This window comes from Xenopus laevis, chromosome 3S, assembly GCF_017654675.1.
Source record: "Xenopus laevis strain J_2021 chromosome 3S, Xenopus_laevis_v10.1, whole genome shotgun sequence".
NCBI classification, from domain to species: domain Eukaryota; kingdom Metazoa; phylum Chordata; class Amphibia; order Anura; family Pipidae; genus Xenopus; species Xenopus laevis.
In genome coordinates this window covers 131,478,059-131,501,661 of record NC_054376.1, presented here as the reverse complement: position 1 = coordinate 131,501,661, position 23,603 = coordinate 131,478,059, and the positions used below count along the sequence as shown (strand labels likewise).

The 23,603-nt window shown below is 37.0% G+C and overlaps 1 protein-coding gene across 1 annotated transcript; it reads left to right on the top strand.

Annotated features, from left to right (window-relative positions):
* The first annotated feature begins 11,436 nt into the window (after positions 1–11,436).
* On the top strand, positions 11,437–14,516 carry LOC108703446 (olfactory receptor 1). Its single transcript, XM_018239575.1, has 3 exons — positions 11,437–11,506; positions 11,764–11,849; positions 13,596–14,516. The coding sequence occupies exons 1-3, from the start codon at positions 11,437–11,439 to the stop codon at positions 14,514–14,516; spliced, it is 1,077 nt and encodes a 358-aa protein (XP_018095064.1).
* Positions 14,517–23,603: the final 9,087 nt, after the last annotated feature.

Here is a 23,603-nt window from a genome sequence, read left to right as displayed (position 1 = left end):
TCAGTTATGTCAGTGTTGTTTTTGCTGAAGATATAAAAATATGTTCAAATTATGTTTAATGCAGTCTTGGTCTTTTAAATATCAAAAAATGAATGAATGATCCTAATGTAGATACACATGGCCCTAATTAATGATCTGCATAATGGAATCCTACATGATTAAATACCAGGTAAGTACCCAATAAATACATATTTGCTCAGTTTTAACTACCCTCAGTAGTGATGAGCGACATTTTTTGCCTAGAATGATGCCTATAGACTAATGGATGACAAAAATTTGTCGCATGTCAAAAATTTGTCACGCATTTTGTCAAGTTGCAAAAAAATCTTTTCCCATAGACTTCAATGCATTTCACAATTTTTTTTGCCGTTTTGTGGATTTTTGGCAAAGCGAAACGGGTCAGATTCGCCCATCACTAACCCTCACTTCCTAGTGTTTGTATGTATTTATTTATTTATAAAGTACCACTAATGTACACAATGCTTTACAAGGCACATACACAAACAGGGGGACAGTTTTTATTACATTAAAAAATGTATAAATACTATAGATATAGGAACCTAATTATCCGGAAAACTTTGAAAGATGGGAAGTTGTCTCCCATAGACTCTATTTTAATTAAATTATTCAAAATTTTAAAACATATCTTTATCTCTGTAATAATAAAACAGTACCTTATACATGATCCCAGCTAAGATTGAATTACTCATTATTGGTGGTAAAATAATCCTATTGGGTTTATTTCATGACTCATGTTATAAAGCTCCAGATTGTGAAAAGACCCCTTATCCGGAAAACTCCAGTCCCCCAAGCTTTCTGGATAAAAGTTTCCATAACTGTAATTAAAGAAAATATATCAATGCATAACTGCTTAGGTGTTTCAGTACACAGTTGGGATGAGGTCCCTCCCTTGAAGAGCTCACAATTAAGGAGTGGCTATGTTTTTGTAAAAAGGTTAAATGGTAACATAGTAACGTATTTTGAAAAAGACACATCCACTGATTGCTGATTCACACCTACCAGAACTGCACTAGATCCTGTGGAACCACAGGAAGAATCCCAACCATTTCTTTCCAATGAAATCACTTTACAGGAAAGATGTTCTTGGAATATTATACTCACCTGATTTGTACCTACCAGAACCACCCCAGATACTGTGGAACCATAGGAAGATGTCCATGAGCTTCTCCCAATGTGTAACCTGCTCTGTATTTCTCCTGCCATTTTGCCAACACAATCCAAACCATTTCTTTCCAATGAAATCACTTTACAGGAAAGATGTTCTTGGAATATTATACTCACCTGATTTGTACCTACCAGAACCACCCCAGATACTGTGGAACCATAGGAAGATGTCCATGAGCTTCTCCCAATGTGTAACTTGCTCTGCATTTCTCCTGCCATTTTGCCAACACAATCCCAACCATTTCTTTCCAATGAAATCACTTTACAGGAAAGATGTTCTTGGAATATTATACTCACCTGATTTGTACCTACCAGAACCACCCCAGATACTGTGGAACCATAGGAAGATGTCCATGAGTTTCTCCCAATGTGTAACCTGCTCTGCATTTCTCCTGCCATTTTCCCAACACAATCCCAACCATTTCTTTCCAATGAAATCACTTTACAGGAAAGATGTTCTTGAAAATCACCTGATTTGTACCTACCAGAACCACCCCAGATACTGTGGAACCATAGGAAGATGTCCATGAGCTTCTCCCAATGTGTAACCTGCTCTGCATTTCTCCTGCCATTTTCCCAACACAATCCCAACCATTTCTTTCCAATGAAATCACTTTACAGGAAAGATGTTCTTGAAAATCACCTGATTTGTACCTACCAGAACCACCCCAGATACTGTGGAACCATAGGAAGATGTCCATGAGCTTCTCCCAATGTGTAACCTGCTCTGCATTTCTCCTGCCATTTTGCTAACACAATCCCAACCATTTCTTTCCAATGAAATCACTTTACAGGAAAAATGTTGTTGGAATATTATACTCACCTAGTACTTTGGTTCCAAATATTGACTGGACAGGGAAGAGCTGAACTCAATTCCTTTTATTAACCAGTGTCAATAACATCCACAGCTGAGAAACCTACTGAGAAATCTCCAGGAGACTCTGGGGTTTGGGATAATTAGTAGTCCTTGGAGCAACTTTCATTATAAGAATGTTTCTAAACATATTAAGTTTTTATTTTTTGTCTGATGCATTTTTTGTATATTCCCTGTTTATTTACCTTTGAAACTTACAGAGAGGAAAATAAATAGAGATTTCTATTATGAAGTGTAAATCTTAAACTGTGACACACATATATCGCTTTATAAAAATATTTGAAGTGTTCACAAGATACTGTATGTCTTATAGGCATTGTATATTTATTGTAATTCTCAGGATTTGATACAGAGGTGTCAGAGCAGTTGTATTTCAACAAAAGCAAATGTGAATAGTTTGGTATAATATAATGTCTAATCATGTAGAATTTTACATAGAAGCATTTATTTTAGAAAGTGGGGTGCTAAAGAAAAAGAGGGCTATGTTATAACTACAATAGACATTTATTGTGCTAAGTAGTTACCCATTGATTTCTCTCTTCATTGTAATCCCTCCATGGGAGCGAAGTTGCTAAAAAGTTAAAAGGGCTCATTCACAATGGCCCATGTAGAATGCAAAGAGCAAAAAAAGCCACAAATTCTGTGATTTTTTTGCACAAAAACGTACAAATTCAAATTATATATTCAAAAACTCAAATGTCTGGTATTTATTATTCACAAAAAAACTCAAAAAAACAGCATCTAAAAGCTTGTCAGCCAATGGGAGTTGTCCTAGGCAAAATTCTAGTTTTTCTGAGCTTGAAAACTTGAGATTTTTGAGCTTTTAAACTCACAAATTTAAGTTTTTAAGTAAATAAACTCATAAATTTGAGGTATTTGAGTTTTTTTCCATGATTGTATTCAGCCAAGTTTTTTATATTCAAAATTTTTAATAAATAAGCAAAGTTTTTTTTAATGTTATTGTATTTGAAGTTTAAATAACCTCACAAGTTCGATTTTTATAAATAAACCCATTGAGGTAGCCAAATTGTATAAATCCATGCTGATACCACAACAATCTTATTGGGTTTTATAGTAGCCAGATGGCATAATAATCCAAATTATAGACTGATCCCTATTTATCCAACAACATGATGAGGACGCCCTCCCAAACTATCATAATGTAAATCAGAAGGAAAAGAGAGAACATGGGAAATTTTTTTCAATCGGTCTAAATTTTTTTTTTGTGGTTTTTCTTCAACATTTTATTGAAGTTTTACCATAAAAAATGCAGAATTTAAGAGGCATCTTATTAAGATTTGTTCTTTATTTTTAGCGTCAAATTAATTGAAGTAAAGTGACCATGTAACTGCTTAAACTTGGCTTCATCTGTTTTTCTTTAATAGCTTCCTGCCAACTCAGTTGATTAAGGTGTGTAATTATAGACAAATCCTTCTATAACCAATGATTAAATAAAACGTCTGGGAAGCAACCATACATAAAGCCACCAATGTCTTAGTTCCTTGGGATATTAAATAGGGTTTCAGAAAAGCTCATTGTTGTCAATATGCAATAAAGCAAAACTAGGGGGAAACTTTATATTTGTTTTTAACCTAGAATTCAAGAATCGAGTAACTTCACCCCAAAAAAAACTTGTCTTTGGACAAGACCAGAGTGAAATAAGCTTACACCAGGTTCTTCACATTTAGGGCAATAAGAATAAGATCTGGACGACTCGTATTTTGCATATAATTTCCACAACCTAGATGAACAATTTTGAACTGTTGAACTCCAAGTCTCAGAATAATATTGTAATCATTTATAGACTTAACGAGATGAGAGGGGTCACACACTGTTGTAAAAAATTAGACAATTTAGAGACTCCTAATAATGGATGATTATCTAACCCTGATACATCCCAACATTTCGTAGAGAGTTAATCAATTTTTATATTAGAAGGATGTGTGATAAATTCTAACGTCAGCCAATCAGTGATTGGACACAACATAATTGTACTTATTATGGATCAAGGAAAAGCTGCCTTGGCATGCTAGATAATATATATCATATTCCAGTAACTCAAAGTTTCAGGGCATTAGAGTTTTATCAATGGGGTCAAGTAAATCTTTCATCAATATGCTTGCTTTTTTCTTTGTGGAAAATGAAGGAAAAGAAGTCTGAGGTTTTCAATAAAAGTTTAACTGGCATAAAAGGAGTTTGTGTATAACTAAAACTATGTTGAAAAAATAGATGTTTCCAGACAAAAACAGAATCACAAAAAGAGGATTCTTCTTAAAATCACTGGGAACATTTTTCCAAACAGAACATTTTTCCAAACATGACCTTACATATAGTGGGCTACAAGAACTTCTGCCACCTATCACACCCAAGAGAAGTCCTTTATGAGAAAAGGTTCCATTCTATCTACTTCATTTTTTATTTATTTCAAGTTGAAATTCTTCAAGAACCTAATTTTGATATTATCCCAACTTATATTTATGGCAAGGTGCCACCAAAGGTTTAAGTAAAGGGGGCCCAGAATATGAGGCCTAACCAAGGAATGGAAATAATGTTTGCTCCATTATGTCATGTAGTTAAATACTCAGCCTAGTAATTGTAGAAAATGGAGAACCCAAGGAAAGTTAGAGATGTAGCTGTAAACACTTATTTGAATAGAGTGCTATATTAAACCATGGCCAAAAGTGATATTTTTTCCAGGACTGTAGAACTACAAGTAGTTCATTAGAGCACATAGAGCATTTCATTATCTACTATATGTAATCTCCTCCATGCTAATATCCCATATACATCATTTCTTTATTAGAGTCATTTTTTTTGATTAACTCCCGTTCTACAGAAAATATGCCTAACATAATTAGGTAAGGTTTAGTGGATTCAGATGAGAAACTAGAACAAGGAAGACTAGAAAAATCTCAACAAAACACATTTGTTTTTTTTCTTCTATCGCATATTTTTCCTATTTTTTGCATGTACACTTAAGAAAATACTTTGATGAGTTCATTGTGAAAACTATCATTTAAAAATCAGTTTTGTTTTTTGGATGTTCAGAAACACTTTGACTTTGAAAGAAACTTCATCTTCAAGTTGCTGCAGTTTTCAGTAACATTTTTAAGGTTTCATTGATTTAAAATCCAAGAAATATAATTTTAAAAATATTTGTGATCACCACAATTTTTTTAAAAAAAAGTAAACTCAAGTATGAATACATTTGACCACAAATTACTGAAAACTTTGGTACTTGGAACAGTGAGATGCATTAACTGAAGCACTTCACAGGTTTAACTGGTTTATTACATGGGCTGTAGAAGTTTAGTTCTCCTCAGGAGCAGTGCACAAGATAACAGCTGCCTGGTAGATCTAAGAACAACACTCAATAGTAAAAACCCATGTCCCACTGAGACACATTCAGTTACATTGAGAAGGAAAAACAGCAGCCTGCCAGAAAGCATTTCTCTCCTAAAGTGCAGGCACAAGTCACATGACCAGGGGCAGCTGGGAAACTGACAAAATGTCTAGCCCCATGTCAGATTTCAAAATTGAATATAAAAAAAAAATCTGTTTGCTCTTTTGAGAAATGGATTTCAGTGCAGAATTCTGCTGGAGCAGCACTATTAACTGATTCATTTTGGAAAATTTTTTTTTCCCATGACAGTATCCCTTTAAATTAGGAAACTGTTGGCCAGAGACTGAATAAACTGTCAGAATAGAATTCTTCAGCCACGATGCAATGGTGGGTTTTGAGGCCTTGAGACATTTTCTCTTCCCTGAAAAAAGAACAAACAAGTGCTCAGATTGTCTAAAGGATATCTATGAACATCTATGAACATCCAAATTGTACAGCTTCTTATATGAATCTGTGGAGGATTCCTCAAACTTTGGAAGAACAATTTCGACATTAATGTTCCTTAAAGGAACAATTCAGTGTGAAAATAAAAAAAGTTTCTAATAAATGTTAGCCAAAAATGTAATGTAATGTAAAACGTAATGTATAAAGGCTGGAGTGAGTGGATGTGTAACATAATAGCCAGAACACTACTTCCTGCTTTTCAGCTCTCTAACTCTGAGTTAGTCAGTGACTATAAGGGGGGCCACATGGGACATAACTGTTCAGTGAGTTTGTAATTGATCCTCAGCATTCAGCTCAGATTCAAAAGCAACAGTTATGTCCCATGTGCCCCCCCTCAAGTCTCTGATTGGTTACTGCCTGGTAACCAATCATTGGAAAGCAAGAGAAGTAGTGTTCTGGCTATTATGTTACACATCCAGTCACTCCAGCCTTTATATATTACATTTTTGCCTAACTAACTATATTAGATACATTTTTTATTTTACACAGCCTGTCTATTTACCCATTTTTTATTTTTACACTGAACAATTCCTTTAAAACAACCTTGTCAGGAAAAAAGGTGGTGTAAGGAAGGTTCACCACTAAAGCTGGCCATAGATGCAAAGATCCGATCGTACGAATCGAGGATTCGTGCGATTTTTGGACTGTGTGTGGACAGGGCCGGATTTACCCTTCTTGCCCCCCTAGGCCCAGCTACTTTGCCGCCCCCCCCCCGCATTTTCTGGAAGCGAATCTTTATCCAATCATTTCTGCAAAATAAAATAACACAGACAATAAAATGGAAATAATTATGTATTAAACCATAAATAACTTTTAAATATAACCAATATGTATATTTGTAAATACAGTAAAAAAAAAATAACATAAATTATCTTGAAGTGTAGTCTGAGAAAATCTGAAAACTTTAGGATTAACAAAGCCTTTTAGAACGAACTTTCATCTTTGCAAACTTATCAATGATGTTGTCATAAGAAAACTTTCTGACAATCTCAGCTTCAATTGCAAGTAGAGCAAAGCTGTTTAGCCTTTCTTCACTTAGAGAAGATCTCAGGTAGTTTTTCACTCTTTTTAAGCAAGAAAAGGATCTTTCAGCACTGCAGTTTGTTGCAAGTGTGCAAAGAAAAATGCGTAATGCTACATACACATTTGGGTAAATCACTTCCAGTGAGTCTTCAACAATGGTTTTCAGCAGCTGAGATACAGTGATGTCCAGGGCACCAATACATTTTAAATAAGAGCAGAGATGCAGCCATTCATTAGGCAGTTTGTCATCCAAGTCATTTGGGTACTGACTGCACAGATGATTGGTCAGTTTTTTTGCATTTATAATGAAGTTTTTCATCAGTAGAATTCATATATATATATATATATATATATACACTCTCAAATGAACCAGCAACGCAGGGATATTTTTCAAAAAGTAGAAAGTGTATTTAGTGAAGCATGTTCCAGCCAACGTAACGTTTCGGTCCCTTTCTCAAGGCCTCCCTGCTAGAAATACCCACGTTGTGCCGGTGATTCTTTTCCCTTTCAGACTGAACTCCAGGTTGCCAACGCCTCCTTCACTGAGCACCGGGGATTCGTTTAGGACAGGACGGCCAGGGCGTGCAAGGGTAATACTTCTTTTCTGCTGTCAGGGGCAGAACATCGGCTGATCTGTTCTTTTACTGCTTTATTTGATCAGAATAGGAGATGGGGAAGTCCGATGGTTCCAGGATTCGAACGATCAGATCTTTGCATCTATGGCCAGCTTTAGGCTTGTAACTCCCAATCCTTCTTGCTGAGGTGATAGCCACAAGAAAAAAGGTTTTCCATGACAAATGCTTGAAACTATAGAGAAAGAGCACATTGATTCTCGATACTCTTTGGGGATGGTGCACTTTCTGCAATGGCCACTTCCCATTGGCAAACTGTGTAATGTGAAATTGAACAGCACCATCAACTCTTGAAGTATTAAAAAGCACAAATAAAGGATTTTTAATACTTCAAGAGTTGATGGTGCTGTTCAATTTCGCATTCCAAATGCTTGAAACTAATCTGCCTTCCCCGCCTTCCCACGGCTAGAATGAAAATCGCTGGCAGGATGGAGAAGTTTGTTTTACGAAGTCGTCCAAAGTTTCATTGTTTCCTTGTGAGGCAACTTTGGGCGACTTTGGAAAACAAATCTGCCTGTGTGTCTCTACCCTAGAGACAAGTGTATTAGGCTTTAGCCCCTTTGTAAATCCTTCCTGTAGAAATTGCAATATCACAGGAATCAAGCTCTTTTTAGACAACCCTTTATCTCTTCCCTGAATTTTTGAAGTGACCTCTGGATCATTGGGACGGGAGGAAACAGATAGGCCAGACTGAAGTCCCAGGAGATTGACATAGCATCTAGGTGATCTGGATTGTCCCTCTTGTCCAATGAGCAGAAGCAAGCCACTTTCCTGTTGCCGCTCATTGCCATCAGATCTATCTGGGGATATCCCCACCTGTCAACCAGCAGTCCGAAGATTTGGGGATTGAGCTCCCATTCTCCGTGATTTATTTGAGATCTGCTGAGCTGGTCTGCAAGTACATTGTCTGATCCCCTTATGTGGGCTGCCTTGAGGAGATTGAGATGACATTCCGCCCATGACATCAACTTGTGATATTGCCCCGTCAACAATGGAGCCCGTGTCCCCCCCTGCTTGTTGACATAGAAAACAGCTGCTGCGTTGTCTGACTATACTAGCACCTCCATCTTCCCAATAGAGGTTGAAAATATCGGAGTACCGGCCTGATTGCCTTGAACTCTTTGAAATTCGAAGACCGGATACTCTCCCAAGCATTCCATTTTCCTTGGATCACGTGGCCTTCCATATGAGCCCCCCAGCCCTGGGCTGAGGCGTCCCTCATCACTATCCGAAAGAGTTCTGAACGACTTCCCCCATGCCAGCCTCTGAGCATTGATCCACCACCTCAATTGCCTTTTCACATCTGCTGGGACTCTGAAGCAATGATCCAGGGAGTTGGGATCCCTGTTCCAATGGAGAAGAATCTCCCTCTGCAGAGGACGCATATGCGCTCTCGCCCAAACTGCTTCCAACAAAGTCATCAGCCCCAACACTCTCATTGCCTGATGAATGGACACTGAATGAGCCCTCCTGAGACTGCCCACTGCGGAACACAAACTCTGAACCTTTTCCCGTGGAAGAAACACTCTCATTTGAATATCTAGTATAGGTAAATTTAACACAACTGGACTTGCTGAGTAATCAATGAAGACGTTTCACATCCGAGCAGCTTCTTCAGTACAACTGACTGGTGTGGGAAATTCTCGGCATATAAACTCTTTCACTAATCCAATCACAATGGTACATTGTAACTCTTCAAAGAGGTGACATCTGAAGAAACTCACAGATTGTGTGTGTGTAGATTCTGTGTAGTTGTGATAGGATTATCCAATGTGTCATACAACTCCTAGATACAGGTGTTACTTGTGAGAGTTGCATGAATGGACGTGTGAAGTGTTCTGAAACCACCAGGGTACAGATGTTAGAACACATTGTATGTAGCAGACAGGTGGTGTCGAAGGCCCCCGCCTCTGTTCAGAGATGGTCTCTCCACCTTGACATGAATCGCCTCTTTCACGCCTCGTTCAAACCAGCGTCTTCTTTATCCAAGATTTGGACCTTGCTATCTTCAAAGGAGTGTCCCTTGTCTTTTAAGTGTAGAAAGACAGCTGAGTTTTGCCCTGTAGAGTTCACCCTCCTGTGCTGAGCCATTCGCTTGGTGAGCAGTTGTTTTGTCTCCCCAATGTATAGATCTGTGCTCTCCTCACTACACTGGACTCCGTATACCACATTGCTTTGTTTTTCTTTAGGGGTTGGATCCTTTGGGTGTACCAGTTTTTAGTGTGTTGCTAGGTTTAAAAAACACAGGGACATGGTGTTTGTTAAAAATCCTCCTGAGTTTCTCAGACACTCCAGTTACATATGGGATGACTATGTTTCACCTACTATGTGTCTCTGGGCGGTTATTTCTATTGGTGGTCCTGTTGGGCTTGGTTGCTGCTGTTTTGACAAAGGCCCATTCTGGGGAGCCACACGCTTTCAAAGCTCCTCTGAGATGTTTTCGCTCTTTGTCTTTGGACTCTGTATCAGTTGCCACACATTCCTCCCGGTGGTGCAGAGTTCTAATGACACCCAGTTTGTGTTCCAGCGGATGGTGGGAATCAAACAACAGATATTGATCCGTATGAGTGGGTTTCCTGTATACTTCCGTCTTCAAGTTACCCCCCTCTTGGATACATATCAAACAGTCCAAAAAGGCAAGTTTGTTCTCGTGGACATCTTCCCTTGTGAACTTGATGTTATTGTCTACAGAGTTAATGTGTTCTGTAAAGGCCGCCACTTCATTGGATCTGATTTTAACCCAAGTGTCATCCACATACCTGAACCAGTGACTCAGTGTAGTTCCCTGGAAAGTAAGTAAGGCCCTCCTTTCCACTTCCTCCATGTACAGGTGTGCTACAATAGGAGAATGCCTATTGCCGATTTTATTGTTTCCATGTGAAGCGTCTCCCTTTTAATAAACTTCTTCAGGTACTTTAGGTCAATAATCAACCGAAACTGACCGTCTGCCTTTGGTATAAGGAATAGATGAGATATATTCTGTTCTCTGCTCTGAAAAAGGAACCAGCTCCAATACTCTGGATATGATGAAATACGAGATTGCATTCTCTAAAAATAAACGCTTCTCTGTGTCCGACTTCCTCCTGTTCAGACAGAACCTCTGAAGAAAACGACTCTGAAATGTTATTAAATAACCATTCTATATTATCTTGAGTACCCATGAATCGTTGGTGGTAGCTTTCCAAGCTGACAGAAATGAAGCTAGACTTCCCCCAACCGCTTCCTGGCTCCTGGCGTCAACATTCAGAGGACTTCCCCTGAGAGGAATCTTTCTTCTGGACAGGATTTCTGTTGGAAACTCCTCTTTCAAACCCTTGGGTCGGTTAAACTCTCTTCTTCTGTCAAAATCCCGAAAGGAAGATCTCCTCTGAGAGCAGGATCGAGGTGGAGATATTCTTGAAGAACGAAAAAAAGACTTCTTCTGTGACTTGGATCTATCTTGTGGAAGAGTTTTTCCTTTCCCTGGAGCTAAACTCTCGATCATCTTATCCAGATGGGATCCAAAGAGTTTACCAGGTTCAAAGGATGTGGAAATCAAGCTGTTCTTTGAAGCTAAATTTGCAGACCATGATTTCAGCCAAAATCAGCTCTATGATTTCAGCTCTATGACCTACTGTAGAGAGAGCCATAATCCTGGCCCCTGACTTTCAATGGAAACATCGCACAAAAAGTCTGATGCCAGCTTAATGGAATAGAGCATATCAAGTAAGGTATCTCTGGAGGTGCCTGAGTCAATTTCCTCCTCCGGAGCGCTTAGCCAAAATTGTAGAGACCTGGAAACCACTACTGCAGCCAAAGATGGTTTTCAGATATTTGAGCCTGCTGAATAAGACCTTCAAAGAGTGCACTCAGCCTTACGGTCCATTTGGTCTTTAATGGCCGATTCTTCCACAGGAATAGTGGTTCTCCTGAACAACCTGGCTATAGAGACATCCACCTTCAGAGGTTCTTCCCATTGTTGAACATCCTGACTTTAAACCTTTTGTATTCTCAGGCTTTTTCCTCTGATTTTTACACTCCTGCTCAAACAGGCGTTTGATTGAAGAATGAACCGGAAAACTATATGATTTTTTCAGAGTCATAAACAAAAAATCATTTGGATTTTCCCAGATGAGATGCAGTAGATGAACCTGAATCAGACAATGACGTGACTCATGTCTCTCTCACTCTGACACTGAATCCATCTGATTTTTTTATTGCAGATGATTTAACCTCCTCAAAGGTCTTTGACAGCATATCCTTAAACTATGAAACAATATCTTCTGCTTTAGAGAGATCTTGTACATCCGTAACCCGACCACTTAATGTCACACTTTGGTATAGTGAGTGAGAAGGGGTGTCTGATCCAGCTGGATGTTTCAATGAGTCTGGGTACAACAAGTCCCAGTAAAGCCAAGTTGCCCTAGAGGGACCAGTACCTCTAGACAGAGATAAGTCCGGGAGCAGGGAACCCGTGAACAAGGCTAGTTAGTGACAGGGTTACTATCTGTTATAGACTCCAGTAGGGTAAGACAGAGAGGTTCTCCTCCCAGACCCCTCCACTGGGTGAGATCCAGACCACGTGTAAGGTATTTCTGCCTGGAGGTGCTGTACTGCCTTGACTACATCCTCAGGGAATTCATATACACTTGGCTTTGATGTACTGTCCTAGCCTGTGAATATATCCTGCAAATGCTTGTTTGCACTGTAAGTAACATGTGGATCATTCTGTTCTCTTTGATTTACAAGAACCTCCTGGTGCCCATTTCATTATTCAGTGTATGCACAGTAGCCTGAGGGGAGTTGTAGTTGCACTACACTACGTTTCCATTTCTTCCACTTTGTGAAGGCCCAGCCTTAAGTGTTAGAGTTAAATGTAACCCATACTCTAGTATACTAGCTGGTTGTTTAACCCATTGGCCTAAATAGTCCAAACATGTGTTACAAACATATTAAAATAAATTTAATTGTTTACTATGAAGATACATTATGAGATATCCCTAAGGACCGGTAATTATCCCAAACCCCAGAGTCTCCTGGAGATTTCTCAGTAGGTTTCTCAGCTGTGGATGTTACTGACACTGGTTAATAAAAGCAGATCTGTTCTTCCCTGTCCAGTCAGTATCTGGGGTGGTTCTGGTAGGTGCAAATCAGGTGAGTATAATATTCCAAGAACATCTTTCCTGTAAAGTGATTTCATTGGAAAGAAATGGTTGGGATTGTGTTAGCAAAATGGCAGGAGAAATGCAGAGCAGGTTACACATTGGGAGAAGCTCATGGACATCTTCCTATGGTTCCATAGTATCTGGGGTGGTTCTGGGAGGTGCAAATCGGGTGAATAGAAGAAAGAAAGAAAGAAAGAAAGAAAGAAAGAAAGACAAGGTTGGGATTGTGTTAGCAAAAAGGTAGCAGAAATGCAAAGCAGGTTACATGATTTGGGGACTTTTTCCCTTTCCTTGTCATTTAATTTTTTATCTGGTGTCCATTTAATATCTCAGAATACTATCCATAAAGAGGAGAATGTATGGAAATTACAAATAAATTGTGTGGTCAAAAAAATTACTTTACATCATATTCTTCCAAAATATGATTCACTCCCACTATCTTTTTGCTTGTTTTAGTGCATAATGGCCATCGCGAGAATTTGTTATGGGAATTCAAGGTCAATACTCAGCGCTGTGCAATATGTTAGCGTTCTAAAAACAACTATTAATAATAATACTCATTAAGACATGGCCCTGGCTCTTCAAAATTCCTAATGTTAATGCACATAGAGACATTTGTGCCTTAATATATAGTAAGGGTACATTTACAGGACTGTATTTGATAACTGTCACAGCACTCTCCCTTGTATTGTCTTGTTTATCTAATCATTTGATCTCATATCTCTCTGATAAATACACCAACTGTCACCTTTAACTGTCAACTCCCCTATCTCCTGCCTTGCAACAGGAGGTTCTTACATTCTTATCTTTCTTCAAATAATTCCAGGAAATATGACTATAAAGAATTTCATTTATCATTTTATTTTTGAATTACTTATATTAAATTCCAGGAAATATCCATGAAGAACCAGACGTTGGTCAGTGAGATTGTTCTCTTGGGATTTCAGAATCTCCACAACTTGAAGATTCCCCTGTTCTCTCTGTTTCTTCTGATTTATATTATGACAGTTTGGGAGAATATCCTCATCATAGTGTTGGTGTCCTCCAGCCGGAAACTCCAGTCCCCCATGTACTTCTTTCTCCAACAGTTGGCACTGTGTGACCTTGTTGTCTCTACTATTATTGTTTCCATCTTGCTCCAGACTTTAATTAGTGATGAAGTCTCAATGTCCCTCTTTGGTTGTATAAGCCAAATGTACTTTTGGGGTGCTTCAGAATGTTTTGAGTGTTTGCTTCTAGCAGTAATGTCCTATGACAGATATGTGGCCATCTGTATCCCACTGCGTTACTCTTCTATAATGTCCCACAGGGTTTGTGTCATTGTTATTGTTATGTCTTGGATCATCAGTATCTTCTCTCTATTGATAACTGCAAAGCTGATAGGGAGCCTACGGTTTTGTGAACAGAAAAATATTAACCACTTTTTTTGCGACATGGACCCTCTTCTTCAAATGTCCTACTCAGATACCTTCTTAGTGCAAATAGAAGCTATTTTACTGTCTATTCTAGAGGTTATTTTCCCCTTTATACTAATCTGTGTATCATATATGTGTATTGCCCATGAAATCCTAAAGATAGTGTCCAATACCGGGAGACAAAAAGCCTTCTCCACCTGCAGCTCCCACTTGGCTGTGGTCTCCATATTTTATGGAACTCTCATTGCTATTTATGTGGTTCCCCCCAGTAAACGATCACAGATTTTAAGCAAAGTTCTCTCGCTGTTGTACACTGTACTTACCCCATTAGTTAACCCACTTATTTACAGCTTAAGAAGTAAAGATATAAAAGACGCATTTAAACAATTAACGTAATAAAGTATCCACAAAAAAAGCTGTAAAAACATAATTTTCTTCTCAATTTCTATATTTCTTAATATTTTATCAGATATTTTTTTCAGCTGCAGTATATAGTTTAAATCTTACTACAGATATGGGATCTGTTATCCATAAATCTCTGAATTATGGAAAGGCCATCCCCCATAGACTTCATTTTAGCCAAATAAATCATCGATATTGGTGCCATGTCCAACATACCAACATTGGTAGGGTCTGTTAATAATAAAATATTGAAAAGTGGTATTGCCCAAGTAATGCAGATATTTATACTCCTTAGCACTAGACCAAAGCTACAGGTCAAATTGGTAGAGGGAAACAAATGGAGTTCCCAGGGCAATTAGTAAGTGGAGTTTGGTGCTTGTCTTGCAATAGACAATCCATGTAGTCACTTACCTTCTGAAAAAGATCTTAATAGCGGTGTCTTTAGAGATATTACATTGAGTATGTAATCTGAATTGTGATATTATAATTCAACCCAGCACACCAGAAGGATTTGCATTTAGTTTGGCTGAAGAGTAAGTATGTGGCCAAAAAAAATCCTAAAAAAGTCATTGGAATTGGTTGAGTATTAACATTTCCTGGATTTGGTGCATGTTGATAATAATAATAATAATAATAATAATAACTGGTTCTGATATAATTCAAAGACTGGAGAACAGCACAATAGGAATATGATTCAACCTATAAGAAAAAACCTGCCTCCCCAGTTGAAAGATATTTGAGAAAAGAAGAAAAGTGGGGAAGTTACTGTAGGTTGGGATGTGGCAATGACTTTTAAAAGTCCACTGTTTTTCTTCCTAGCCAATGGAAATAAAGAACCAGACGTTGGTCAGTGAGTTTGTTCTCTTGGGATTTCAGAAACTCCACAACTTCACGATGTCCCCATGTGATCTTCTGAAGTTCACAAGTATTACCCTCTACCTGCTACAAACTGTAATTTATGATAAAGTCATATTGTCCATTATTGGTTGTATGATACCATTTTCTTTTTATTGCTGTTCCAGAAGCTTTTTTAGATTATCCTTCTAGTGATGCTCTATGAGAGATGTGTGTCCATGTGGATCCCACTGTGTAAAGGTGGCCATACACGGGCCGATAAAAGCTGCCGACAGACCGTGTCGGCAGCTTATTGGCCCGTGTATGGGGGCCCCCGACGGGCTTCCCCGATCGAGATCTGGCCGAAAGTCGGCCAGATCTCGATCGGATGGGATTAAAAATCCCGTCGGATCGCGGCCGCATCTGTTAGTTGATGCGGTCCCGCGATCCGACCGCCCATTTGGCGAACGCTAGGATCCAATCGTTGGGCCCTAGGGCCCACGATTGGATCAGCCCGATATTGCCCACCTCAAGGTGGGCATATCGGAGGGAGATCCGCTCGTTTGGCGACATCGCCAAACGAGCGGATCTATCCGTGTATGGCCACCTTTACTCTTCTGTATGTCTCACAGGGTTTGTGTTACATTCATATTTACATCATGGCTGCTAAGCTTGAAGTTTGCATTGCTTCTATAGTTGTTACCCTAAAGTTCTGTAACCAAAATACTATAAACCGATTCTGTTGTCATTTCTTTCCACTTCTAGAGCTTTCCTGCTCAGATACTTAGTGCATTTAAATATTATCTTAGAATCTATTCCCCTAGTTTTCTTCCCCTTTATACTGTATTATATATGTGTATTGGCCGTGCAATCCTAAAGATAGTGTCCAATACTGGGAGACAAAAAGCCTTTGTGGTTTCTCACAAAAAAGAATCACAGACCGTAAGCAAAGTTCTCTCTCTGTTATACATTGTACTTACCCCATTGGTTAACCCACTTATTTACAGCCTGAGAAGTAAAGATATTGGAAATGTCATACAAGAAGTTTTAAATGAAGAAACAAATAACCAGTAAATATGCTGAAAGCCAGAGAAACCTGTGTATTGAAATACATTAGCATTTTTAACTGCCATTTGTAAGAAAGCTCTTGCCGTTCATAAAGGAAAATCAACTTTGGAGAAGTCAATGCAATTTAAGGATTTACACAAATTCAATGGGGGGAACTACAGTCACATTGCCCTTTACCTAGCCTCTATGGCAAATTAGCCATTTTTTTTTCTTTTTTTTCTTTCAGCTTTTAAAGTTTCTTCCAAAAAGAAGTCTGAATGATTATCCAGAATATTGAAAAAAAACTTTTAGCAAAACATCATATAGGAAAAAATTGTATACACATATATATATACATATATAGATACACACATATATACACACATCTTTATTATTTGTATTTATACCAGTTTTTAATTTTCCATTCATTTTCAACTTTTTTTCCATATCTTTTTTTATCAATCAAAAACAAAATATATAAGTTGCTTAATGCAATTCTAATACAGGCAGTCACTGATAACTCTTCTGTTTTCCATACTAAGATTTTTCTGCACTTCCAAATAGCTTCTTTCGTTACATTTATTATTTGCCAAGCTTTAATAATATTTTCATCTTTACATTTTAATTTGAATCCAAAGAAAACTACTTCATAACTCAAAGCATCCAACCCATGAACATATTTTATAAAAGTACCCATCTTTTTCCATACCATTTGCGCAAAATGACAATTCCAAAATGTATGTAATACTGTTTCTCCACTCTTACAATTTTCTCTAGGGCATTTTGGATTTTTTATTAATCCCCTTAAATACTGGAAATTCCTTACCGGCAAGGAGTTATGTACAATTTCCCAGGCCAGATCTCTTTGACTGTTTGTCAGATTTTTATTTAATACCATGTTCCATATATTTTTTGAGATTTCTCTGTTATACCTTTCAATTGTACACACTATTTCATCTTTTCTTAGTCTATTTGTTATATGTTTTGAATTCATCATGTCACTATAATCATACTGTTTCAAATCATATTTTCTTACAATTTTTTCCATACTTACATAAAACCTGTTTATGTTAAAAGAATACGGTTTATTTATACACACTTTCTCCCACTTGTTTCTTATAAAAAAACAACCACCACTGTATCTAATGAAATCTGCAACCATGCTTTCTTTTGCTATTATCTTAAAAATGAAAGAAATATGCTTTAAAAATAAAAATCGCCTAATGTCAGGAACATCTCTTCCTCCATTTGCCACGTCTTTATACATAATCTCCCTTTTTATTCTCTCCATCTTTGACCCCCATATGAAAATAAAAATTTCACGTATAAACTTTCTCATATAACGATCAGATGGTAAAAACACAATTGACACATATAATAGAAGAGGTAATAAAACAGCTTTTATAATTAAAACTTTTCCAACTATCAATAACTTTCTTTGTCTCCAAAATGCTAATCTCATTTTTATTTTTCCTAACAATGAAATCCAATCTTCCTCTCCTGATAAAATCTGGTTAAAAGTAATTCCTAAAATTTTTATCTTATTTTTAACAACTTTTAACTTACAAAAGCAGTCAAAGTTCCAATTTCCATATGCGCAACATGTGGATTTATCGCTATTTAAAGTTAACCCTGATACATTTTTAAAACAGTTTGCAATAAAAACTACCCTATTTATAGAAACAGAATCTGTACATACAACAACTATATCATCCATATACGCAAGACATTTGACTTCTTTCTGATTACTCCCAGGCACTTTTACTCCTCTAATCATTTTATCTTTTCTAAAATTTCTCAATAAAGGTTCTATCGCACAAATAAATAAAATTGGCAATAAGGGACATCCTTGTCGTACTCCTGATTTCACACTTATTTTATTTGTTAAAAACCCATTTACTAACACTTGACTTTCTATATTATTATATAGAACTTTAACCATGTTAATGAATTTCTTACCCAAATTAATTTTTTCAAGCACTGAATAAATAAAATCATGTGACACACTATCGAATGCTTTTTCAAAGTCAAGCGAAAACAGGCTAACCCCCTGATCTCTATCCAGAACATCATATAACATATCTCTAATCAATACAAAGTAACTCCAGCACACGTAACATGCTCAAGGGATTGCTCCCGTGTTTAATGTCAATCCAACAATACAACGTTTCGGGGGTGTGCCCCTTCGTCAGGTGCTCAAAACCACCCACCACCTTCCTTAAATTCGTTAATTGCAGGTAACCACCCCTCCAATTATGTAGATATACAATTAGTAACAAATTAGAACATAAGTCCAAACAAATACAAAAAGTTCGTTTTTAAAGTCCAGGCATAAAATCCGTATGGTATGATCATTGAATGCTGAAAAAAATAGTAACTCAAAATGGTCAAATTACAGAGCAGTGATTTATAGTTCAGCAAATACAATAGACTGTCAAAGGCCTTATTTGAAAAAAAGGAAGTAAATTTAGCCATACCTTCCACTGCTACTACATTCTAATCAATACAATTAGGAGAATTGTTTTACTTATGTACTTCGCATTTGTGTCATAAGTTGAAACAAAAGGGATCCTTTTCTGTTTGTTTGTAACATTCTTTTTTGTGAGAAGAAGAAGAAAAACAATTCTTAAACACTGGAAAGTCTTAAAATCGGATATTAAACATGGAAATCTTTTCATTTTGCCACCAATTTTTTCATATAAAAGAGGAAGGAATGTTGGAGACCTGGTTAAAAAGAGAATTGGTCCCGTTGTAAATACTAATAAAAAGAACATTAGCAGGGTTGGCACTTTCCCCTGCCTCAACTGCGGCCACTGTACGGGCATTACCAAAGGCGATTATGTGATTCATCCACAAAAAGGCACAAAGCATTTTACAAAGGGCTTTCATACATGTGACTCCAAGGGCGTAATTTATTGCCTAAAATGCCCATGTGGTTTAGCCTATATTGGGCAAACAAGTAGACCTGTGAAAATACGCCTAAATGAACATAAAGCGGCCATTCGAAACTACAAACCACCCCTAAAAGAAACAAACAAAGAAAGTGATAAGAAAAAGAATAAACAAGAATCCTTTCTATACAAACATTTTTTTGATAAAGGCCATAGAACCTCCCAGTTAAGGTGGCAAATGGGTTAAATGAGGAATTCAGTCTGACTAGCTACTTGTAACAGTATCCTATTTCCATGTATCTAACTTGTTTCCTTATTCTTTACAGATTCTCCTAATTGTATTGATTAGAATGTAGTAGCAGGGGAAGGTATGGCTAAATTTACTTCCTTTTTTTCAAATAAGGCCTTTGACAGTCTATTGTATTTGCTGAACTATAAATCACTGCTCTGTAATTTGACCATTTTGAGTTACTATTTTTTTCAGCATTCAATGATCATACCATACGGATTTTATGCCTGGACTTTAAAAACGAACTTTTTGTATTTGTTTGGACTTATGTTCTAATTTGTTACTAATTGTATATCTACATAATTGGAGGGGTGGTTACCTGCAATTAACGAATTTAAGGAAGGTGGTGGGTGGTTTTGAGCACCTGACGAAGGGGCACACCCTCGAAACGTTGTATTGTTGGATTGACATTAAACACGGGAGCAATCCCTTGAGCATGTTACGTGTGCTGGAGTTACTTTGTATGAATTAACTGTGGAGGGGCCGTCCTCCTATACCCCAGGCACCGTACTTAATCGTTTGGAGAGGCCAGGTGTGCGTGTGCAAATTTTTGCCTAATCGTGATATCTCTAATCAACACAAGATTTTCCCATATCATTTTACCTGGTACTCCACAGCCTTGTCCTTCCTCAATTATAAAACCAATTACTTTTCTGAATCTATTTGCTAAAACTTTTGTCATGATTTTATAATCTATATTTAATAAAGTAATTGGCCTATAATTCTTTATTTCTTCCTTGTTACCCTTCTTATAAATCAGAGTTACTAAACCTTTTCTTTGAGAGTTAGATAACATACCCTCATTAAAACATTCATTTACCATCTCATAGAAATCATATTTAATTAATTCCCAAAATTTCACATAAAATTCTATAACCAATCCATCTATCCCTGGAGATTTATTTCTTGCAAAGCTTTTTACTGCTTCGTCTATTTCACTTACCGAAATATCCCCACCTAAAACCATTTGTTCTTCTAAATTTAAAACTCTATCTAATTTATTTAAGAACATTTCTAAAAAACTTTCATCCATTTTTCCATTTTTTCCAAATAAACCATTATAGAAGTTAAAGACCTCATCTATAATATATTTAATATCATTTTTCCCATGTAAACTATCAATTTGGTTACCTTTTTTGCCACATCTAAAGAAAAAACTTGTACATTTTTCATTTTCCTCAAAATCCTTCACTCTAGAATTAAAAATTATTTCTTTACCTCTATGCTCGATCCATTTTTTTATTTCTTTCTTTGTATCTTTAATTTCTTCTTATATATTATATTTGTTTGCCCAAGAAAACCCTTCTTTATCTCTGTGTTTTACCTTCCATGTATCTGTTAATTTAAAATCTCTTAGCATGTTTCTCAAAGTTATAGAAGATTTATCCAATTTACTATCTCCTTTTCTATCTTTTACCCCAATGATACAATTAAAGTCTCCTAAAATCACAATTGGATCAGATCCTGAAAGAAAAGATGATATTTTTTCAAACAACTTAACTCTATCATTTTTCTCAGAATTCCCATATACACACATTATTTTAATTTTCATTCCTCTAAAAATTCCATTAACAAAAAAGGCTCTTCCTGGTTCAATTTCAATTAAGTTTTTAAACTCAAAACAATCCCCTTTAATTAATAACCCAATAACAGAATTTTGGCATAAATTTTCCCCAGAGAAAAAGGCTGGTCCCCATTTTCAAGAATTAACTAGGTGTGTATAATTTTTACAAAACTCAATCCAACACTCTTGAACACAAATTATTTCAGCTTTTAACGTAGCTAAAAAATCAAAAATTCCATTTCTCCTCCCTTCATTTTTTATACTTCTTACATTCAAAGAAGCGCAGTTGATTATCATAGTAAAAAACTTTAGGAGAAAAGGATCAGGAAAAAAAAAAAAAAAAAGATACCACTCCAAAAAAGAACAAAAAAACAAAAATTACCTTTACTATCAGATTAATCAACTATTCAAAAAACAAACAAAACCAATACCAGAGTTTTGACATACATTTTCCCCAGAGAAAAAGGCTGGTCCCCATTTCCAAAAATTAACTAGGTGTGTATGATTTTTACAAAACTCAATGCAACACTCTTGAACACAAATTATTTCATTTTTTTATACTTCTTACATTCAAAGAAGCGCAGTTGATTATCACAGTAAAAAAATTTAGGAGAAAAGGAAAAAAGAAATATTACAAAAAAAAACAACACAAAAATTACCATTACGGTCAGATTAATCAACTATTCAAAAAAAAAAGATGTAATAAATAAATAAAAAATTCAGAAGACGCAAATCACCCTGGGTCATCTTTGCTATCTTCTGCCATCAAAACCTGTGTTGCACTGAGGCGGCTCCCACCTCTATTTCCTCGTGCTAAAACCTCACTTTCACTTATAGGTGAAAGTGGATTAACATCCATAATATCAATAATCCATTCCTGATCTTCTGCCTTATCTACTTGATCTTCTTTTTCTTCTTTTCTTCCTTCTTCACTTTCTTTATTTTCTTTCTCCCCTTCCATCATTACTTCTCTGCTCATTTTTTCACTTTCTTCCTCTTCTTCTTCTGAAAAAGAATTTGAGTCTTCCTTCCTCCTCTTCCTTCTTTCACCTCTTGTCATTTTTTTTTACTTTTTTCCCTTCTAACACAGTTAAGTTTGGATTTACTGCCTGTCTCTCTGTTTTTGACTTATTTTCCACTCTCTCCATTCTGACCACCTCTTTGGACACAACATGTACTGTTTTCTTCACTTTACTTGCATATGAAGATTTCTCACATTCTGTAATCTTGTGCCCTTCCACTCCGCAAATGGAGCATTTAGGTATTATTTTGCACTCTGGGTCATCATGACCTATTTGATCACAGATACGACAAACCATACCAACTGTGCAAGTGTTAGACCAAAATCACTACAGTTCCAGCAAAAAGTGGGCATTCCTGAGTATTTTAAAAAACCTCGGTTCCCTCTTATACTGATAGTCTGTCTTGGATGAAACAAGCCATCGGAAGTCAAGTCACTATATCTCAGTTTGGCTTTAAACAATTTTTTTCCTGACCAGACTCTGTAGTCATTTGGGACATCTTTAATAAACTCCAATTCTTCAAATTCCGTTCCCAAATAGTCACAAATTTCCTCAGTGGTAACATAACGATTATACATGGAAACAATCACCATTCTTATGTTATCTTGGTGCTTAAAGCTTACCTTACAGTTGGTAAGTTTTGGATCCTCCTGCTTGTCTTGGTGATTCCTCCGGGAATCATGGTATTTACTGGTTTCATAAAACACAAGTTCATAAATACCTCTGTTATAGTATTCCGATTGACAAAACAGATCCTTTGGCTCAATTCCACAGGTCTTCATCAAGGTTTCCACCACATAGCATAGTCCATTCGATCCACGATGTTCCTCTGGTATCTCAACAACGGCTGTATTTTTGTAGCGAGTCTGTGCATCCAACGGTGTTCCGAAGCAGCTCTCCATCTTCAAGGAAGCTTTTCTTCACCAAACAAGGTGGCTTGTGGTCAAATTTTGATTGATCTTCAATAGACTCCAAACGGTCTCCTTCCAATAGCTGCATCAAGCTTAAGACCCCAATAAGGAGCCGATGCTTGAAGGCCGAGATTTGAGCGCTGATGCCAAGAAGCGATCCAGGAATGTCAGTTTATGATAAAATCTAACATTCCAGCACATTGCCATGTGTTGACCTGTGCCTAGTAAGCCTCAACTTCCCTATCCCGTAATACCATAGGGAGAGGAAAAACGGCAAAGTCTACTTCATTTCTATATCGGTCAAAGTTGACCAATCACAAGAGGACTTTCCAATCCAGGTCAAAGACTGCCTGCCAACAACATAGCCATTGCCTAGACTCTATGACAATTTGACATTGCCGCTATCCCGTATAACCATAGGGAGAGAAAAAACGTCAAAGTCTACTTCATTTCCATATCGGTCAAAATTGACCAATCCCAAGAAGACTTTCCAATCCATGTTAAAGACTGCCTGTCAAACAAC